Source organism: Pimephales promelas, chromosome 5 (genome assembly GCF_988280905.1).
Source record: "Pimephales promelas chromosome 5, fPimPro1.hap1.1, whole genome shotgun sequence".
Taxonomy (NCBI): Eukaryota; Metazoa; Chordata; class Actinopteri; order Cypriniformes; family Leuciscidae; genus Pimephales; species Pimephales promelas.
Window position 1 is genome coordinate 15,361,374 of NC_142773.1, and position 7,019 is coordinate 15,368,392.

A 7,019-nucleotide genomic window follows, 5' to 3' on the forward strand; every position below is an offset into this window, starting at 1 on the left:
GCTTATTGTGGTGAAAGGTACAAGACAATGGAAGTAAATTACGCAGAATATTTACAGAGCACCTGACCGGCCATAAAACCTGCAATATTCTCACAGAGGAAATACAAATTTTCCATTGCAAGTGAGCATTAGAAAAAAAAGAACTACATATATTACGTGTGTGATATGATCGTTTTTGTCCTAGGCGAGGGGTACTGAGTTGTCACCTCAACTTCCTTTTTGTCTGATATTTGAAAAGAGTATGGTGACTATCACACTGTCTGTGTAAATAGGGAAGTGGTGACAGAAACTCAGTACACCATGTGATGTTACCCAACCCCCCAAGCTTTCGGTCATGAAACAGAAAGTAGCATGCTGAAGGGGATATCCAATATCAATTTCTTATATCTACATCTGAGTCTTATAAATCAGATGATATTTTTAATTGCAAAGAAAAGTCCCTAGAACTTTGCAATGAATGCCTGATTTGTTTGAAACATATAGAGCAATATATCATAAGCATATAACATAAGTGACATCAACAAATCTTTCTTAGAACTAACTTTTCTGAACCATGAAATTTCCATTTTGGAAACTTTTTTTCATAAAACAGAATTGTTTTACCATTTAAGACCATAAAAACACATTTTTGTGAAATATGTTTGGTTTACAATATTTCGATAGTCCACTTTAGACATTTTATGAAGTATAAGTAACTTTGTAACTACATGCCAACTACAACTCTCATTAGAGCAGTTGATATCAAACTTTTTTAGTTTCCATTGTCCACAACAATATTTGAAGTTAAAATCAAATATTTTAGTTATTTTTTTTATTGTTTTAACTTATTTTAATACTTGTTTTGTCTTATTTTAAATAACTGTAAGTCCTTTTGAGCCCCCCGGCCCCTTGGTTGACACTATTAGTAGACTCTTAGGGTAAGTTTACACAACGATGATGTACAGTAGTAGAAACGTAAAAGTTTTCTTTTGCGAATTCCGAGTACAGGCGGCAACGTTGTCAAAATGACCCCCGTTCACACGAATCCACGAAAACAACTAAAAACGCGGTATTCTGCTGCCTGGCCAGTAGTTGGCGATGTCACTTTGTAAAGAAACACTACGCGCCTATAGACCGAACACGTAACACGCACGCATGATATCACGGTTTTCCCAAATTCAGATTTTTTTTGTATATCACACTGAGAGGATAAAGGCATAATTTTCAAAAACTTGCACTTTTGTAAACATCACGTTTCCCGAAAATGCCATTGTCGTGTGTATGTACGACCAAAATGCATAATAAGTTTTCGCTTTTTAGTTTATTTAGTTAAACGGAGTCATGAAAACAGCCCCTTATGTTACAACTGTTAAGGGGGTCACACACCGGCGAGAAGCGCAGCGCCACGTCGCGCATCGCCACGTCTTTAAAATTCGAACACGTTACTCTCTATGAGTGTACACACACCGGCGGCGCCATTCGGCATCTGTCCGCGGCGCCCAGCGACGGCTCAGGACCGTGTTCAAAACCCTGCTGCGCCACAGAGCACCATTTACATAGTTTTATATAAAATTTTTATTATTTTTGTCTCAAATCGTTGCTGATGTATCCTGACTTCGCCCTATGCTGCAATTTTACACTTAGTTTTGCATTCATTTACAGAAATCAGCTGCTTGAATGACAATTGCTGATGTCATTGGATTTTTCAGGTGAGATTCTCAATTCATTCAGTGAACGGATGCTCTGAGGTAAAGTTTTCAGACTGCAGACTCAACAACGATTGTATTTAATTGTACAGTACAATCATAACATAGAACAGACATTATCTTCATTTCCTGTCATTAAACATTACAATATTGCTGGCCATGCACTGATGAGAAAGTGTGCGTCCGGTGTGCGATACCTGGAGTTGTCCTAGACGCGACACGGTGCGGCACTGCGCTTCTCGTCCATTGTGTGACCCCCTTTAGGGTTCGTGTTGGTAGAATAAGTTGACATGCAGTTGCAAAGTTACTTATAGTCAGTAGAACATCTGTAGCGAAATAATCACAATAAAGTGTCAGCAGATATTAGGAAAAGTTTATAAATACTCTAATGACTGGTAGCTGACATGGAATTCCAAAGCTATGTATAGAAAGTCTAAAGTGGACTATCAAAATAAAGTGTTACCATTTTGCTCCTTCCTTTAAAATAAAGGACTCGGTTCAGAATCTAATGCAGTGATATTTTAATACATTTTTGAATGTTGAATGTAAATTTTCCCCAAAACAATAACATACAACTTTCTATTTGCAGTCGTGTTTATTAGGTTATTTATTGGCTCTTAAATATTGATATCCAGTCAACCTGGACAACCAACCTTTTTTTTCAATAGAAAGAATTCAGTGGTATTGTGATGAATCCAGGAATTACAAGGCTTTTTTAAAATATTTGTTGGCCTGATTGAGAAATATCCAACTGAGGAAATCTAGACAATTTGAGATAGTTAGGTGTGTTATACAGATTATTGTGAGAATATCCCATCAGTTCCCCACTGCGCACACAAAAACAGTCGGATTTACATTTACTCTGTACATTGTGTGTCCATGAATCATGTCATGTCACATGAAATTGTTCATATTATGTCATTAGTATTCCCAAGTCATCTCATACCAACCAGATATGACACTTATCCAGAATTGAAAATAATGAAAGTTAAATAAGGTCCATATGGCGTTCCTGTGGTTGCAGCACGTTTCAGATCTCCAGTGGTTCATCACAGGTGAGCTTCACAGAAGGCTCATTTGTCTTTGTGTATCCCACAGCCGTGTGGGACACAATAGAGCAGTGTAACACGGCACATACGTATATAAACAGTAGCTTATTCAAGCTTTTATGTGGATCGCAATGTTCAGTGCAACCTGAGTCCAGGCCTACATATTGACAAAGCCTGATTGTCCATTGCACCAACAGTCCCAAAGATGTGTTTGAAGTCCTACAGTCCTTCATTTACAATGCTCTCAGACCTTAATCCTATGCGAGACGGATTCCAGGAGGGATCTGTACATGTCCGAGCGAAGGAACCTGGGATAGGAATCCCTCTCCATAAGACCAAAGACAATCTTCTGAGCCTCATCGAAACACACTCTAGTTGGAGCTTGGACGTTCTGCTTGATAAGGTCTCTCGTGACGTGGTCGATGTTTATCTGAGGAGAGATTGACGGAGAAGCAGTGAGAAGCATATTGACGTTGATCGATTGCTCCATCGCTCAATAAAACCACATAGAGATCTTCAGACTGTGCTTGTGTGCTTACCTCTTTGGGAGCTTCTGCCTTGATGAAATGCTCAAATATCTTGTTGGCCCTTGAGGATAGCCTGGACGAACACCTGATTTTTTTGAAGTCTTCACAAACCAGCCAGAATTCAATGTTCTCATCGCTGAACTCGGACTTGAGGAAGGTGTGGAATGTTGCCATGCCATCTACAAGAACAAACCGCGGGGTTAATCTGTGGCTCAATGCAAATGCATCAGTTTTGCGTCAGTGCAGCAGCATGTGTTTGGACACCTAAATGCCCCTGAATAACTGTATTTCATTGTATTAGATACAAAATATAACAAATTATAAATTACAAATTACAAAGTATAACAAATATCAAGTGGCAGCTGCAAAAAAAAAGTGCTTTTCTGAGAGCAAATGCTTTTACAAGCAATTTTTAAAATGACTTTCAACCCAGCCCGTTCTCATCCTTTAACGTCATATAGAACGCTATATGCAAAAACGGTGCTATACTACGCACATGGCACCCTTTATCGTTAATATAACACGCGAACCCAAGACGTCATAAATCCTTTAGCGTAAATATATGACACGAAGACCCTACGCCACACTTAAACTTAGCCCTCACAGCGCGTGTTATATTAACGATAACGGGCGCCATGTGCGTAGTATAGCGCCGTTTTTGCATATAACGTTCTATATGACGTTAAAGGATGAGAATGCGTTGTTCAACCAGCTGGTGCCAAGGTGATCCTTCTTTGTAATATTAATCTTGGCTTGATATTGAAATAAATTCTTTGGTTTTAAGATAAAAAAAAGATGTATGTATGCATAAATTGTTTCTAATATACAAACCGAAAGCCAAAAAGCAGCTTTAGTTTTACGTATAAAAACTATTTGGATTTCGTAATATATCAATGTTATTGAGCTATTTTTTGAAAGAAGTCTCTTATGCTCACCAAGGCTATGTTTATTTGATCAGAAATACAGTAGTATTGTGAAATATTATTTCCATTTAAAATAACTGATTCAGTTTTATTATATCTTAACTCATTCATATTCTAACTTATTTCTGTGACGCAAAGCTGATTTTCAGCATCATTACTCCAGTCTTCAGTGTCACATGATCCTTCAGAAATCATTTGAATATGCAGCGCAGTCTCACCCCAAAATTCATATAACTGACGTTTTGGGACATCTTTTGACCATACGTCAATATTCGCCTTTTTAGGGCCCCCTTAAACGTCGGTAGATGAGGTTCTGGGATCCTAACTCTACCCCAGACCTAAACCTAACCCTAAACCTAACTGACGTTAAAGGTAAAGCGTCAGTTTTATGACGGCCCGGGATTGCCATCTACCGACATTTAAGGGGGCTCTAAAAAGGCGAATATTGACGTATGGTCAAAAGACGTCCCAAAACGTCAGTTATATGACCTCTTGGGATGAGAATGTCTTGGAATATGCTATAGTTTATGGTTTTTGATGGCAAAAAAGTTACAGTAAACAGAAATTATATACCCAGCTGGCATTTTAATGTCGAGTCACTGTTGAATCAACGCAGGTGCCAGTGTTGGATAACCGTTGAATTTTGAGGTTGTAGCCTACAAATAATGATGATTTGACGTACAACTCATAAATTGTTGATATTTCTATGTTGAATCCATAATGAGTTAACAACACCACTTCAACTATATGGTGTTCAACATTGTTTTGATGTTGAATTCATGTTTTTTCATAAACTGACATTACAACATTTAAACATTTAATGTCAGCGCTATGCAATATATATATATATATATATATATATATATATATATAAAATGGAAAAAGGCAAACATGACTTGTATATGAATATATATATTCTTATATTTAAGATATATATTCTTATAATTAAATATATTTATGTTAAATTTCTGTGTGTAGCTTAAGTTTTTATAACTTTGTATAACTAAAACTGCTTTTCTCTGTTGCTTTGCATACATATAGTTAGTTCCTTGATCCAGCTATCTGACCATCTAGGGAACAGTGCAGGTTTTGTTCGTGTAAATTTGCCTTTTCCTACATGACGTCAGCAAAATCCACAGACATGTGTGCACAATATCAAGCGTATTAAATTTGATGCATTCATTAATATGAACTATAAGAATACCAGTATGAGAATTAATGCATGCATATGCCACTTACATTTGGATCTAAGGAGGTTTTCCAATGACTGGGACCACAGCAGGGTCTCACCAGGGTTCAGTCTGTTTGAATAAATCATAATTAGTGTACATTCAAACACAATCAACAGTTGATTACAATTGTGATTATATATTTTACAAGAAAAAAGTAAAGTCAAAGCAGCTTACTTTTCTGTCAATGGACAACGAAACCGCCACTTGTCTAGTCTCCTGAGGAGTGAGAATTAGTTTAGTTAAATTTCTAAGACAAATGCTACAAATCCATGATATATTCTGTTTACATACATTTTAAAAAGTAACTACTACAACAAACGCCACTCACCGGGGATTGACTGTTTTATCCTCCTGGTTCATGTTTTTAATTTCAGTTGAAGATGACAATATGGTTGGCATCTTAACAAAAACTTTTCTGGTGTTAATACGTGTTGCTGTGCTGTTGGGCTTCAGATATTTCAGTTAATAAGAGCGGGCTGTTCTGACAACCCTTTTTATGCAGTATTGGCGTCATCAGCATAGAATCATCTAACCACAAAAGAAAAAAAAAGAGAGAGGAAGTTTTTGGTGTGACGCTAACTAGCTGAGACAGGCGCAATGGTGTTTCTGTCTATGAAACCAGCTACAGCAGGTCTGTGCAGATGCAGATATGCAAATCAGACTGGAAAGTTCATGGACAGATAAGCAAATGCTGACTTTTACATCAGATCTTTTTACAAGCTTCTGTATTTGTATTTATAAAACAAACCATGGCTGTTCACAAACCATGTGGCGTACTTCAGGAAATAACCAAAAAAAAAAAAAAAACTACCAAAATGTGTTTAAAATACGTTTATTTCATACTAAGAATACAACAAATCCATTAACATATTTACTGACATACCGCTCGAGACTTACTGAAATAAATATTAATTAAACTTTATTTGGAGTTCTTCTTTATTGCACAATGTGAAAAATTTTACCAAAAGTATAATTGCACCTAAAGTAATAGTTCACTTTAGCGCAATCAAATATACTTAAGTATATCTTTAGTTGGTCCTCAGCGCTATTTCTGGATAACTAGAACAAAATTAGTCGTTCCAATTTAGCAGACTAATTAGTACACTAAAAGTACAATTGCAAGGTTTTTACATTTTGTAGGCTTACATAAATATGTAAATGTGTAGTAGCCTATACTTAGCATAAAATAAATGCATTTCAAATACATTTTAGTATATTTATTTTTCACAAGGGCACGTCAAACATTTTTTAATTAGATGAAAAAGGGCCCACAATATAGTTTTATAAGACCTCTCGAATGTTAATAGGGGTTGTTTACATGATAGCCTACCGTTTTCAACTAAAAACTTTTGTGTTTTGATCGTTCATTTACACGACAACAGTCCTGAAAACTCAAGCTTGTGAAATCGGGTTTCAAAGTGCAAATTTTTGAAGACGATACCGCTATTGTCTACGTGTAAACTACAAAAACTCAAATTTGTGAAAACGGTGAAGTCATGCGTGTGTTATGTGTTCAGGCGCGTAGTGTTTCTTAAGTGACATCCCCATCTACTGGGCTGAGTTTTTAGTTGTTTTCGTGGATCCGTGTGAGCGGGGATCATTT

General features: G+C 36.6%; 1 protein-coding gene across 1 annotated transcript; it reads right to left on the minus strand.

Moving 5' to 3' along the window:
* Positions 1-2,261: 2,261 nt before the first annotated feature.
* rgs13a (regulator of G protein signaling 13a) lies at positions 2,262-5,893 on the minus strand. The gene is made up of 5 exons (XM_039661230.2): positions 5,745-5,893; positions 5,591-5,632; positions 5,424-5,485; positions 3,274-3,440; positions 2,262-3,164 (listed from the first exon to the last, which is right to left on the minus strand). Exons 1-5 carry the CDS (start codon positions 5,813-5,815, stop codon positions 2,979-2,981), a joined length of 528 nt encoding a protein of 175 aa, XP_039517164.1. The 5' UTR covers positions 5,816-5,893; the 3' UTR covers positions 2,262-2,978.
* Positions 5,894-7,019: the final 1,126 nt, after the last annotated feature.

Coding starts and splice junctions, on each gene's coding strand:
- rgs13a (XM_039661230.2), bottom strand. CDS start 5,815: ATGCCAACCATATTGTCATCTTCAACTGAAATTAAAAACATGAACCAG. Junction 3,441..5,423: donor AAACCTCCTTAGATCCAAAT/GTAAGTGGCATA, acceptor TTGTTCTTGTAG/ATGGCATGGCAACATTCCAC. Junction 3,165..3,273: donor AGGCAGAAGCTCCCAAAGAG/GTAAGCACACAA, acceptor ATCTCTCCTCAG/ATAAACATCGACCACGTCAC.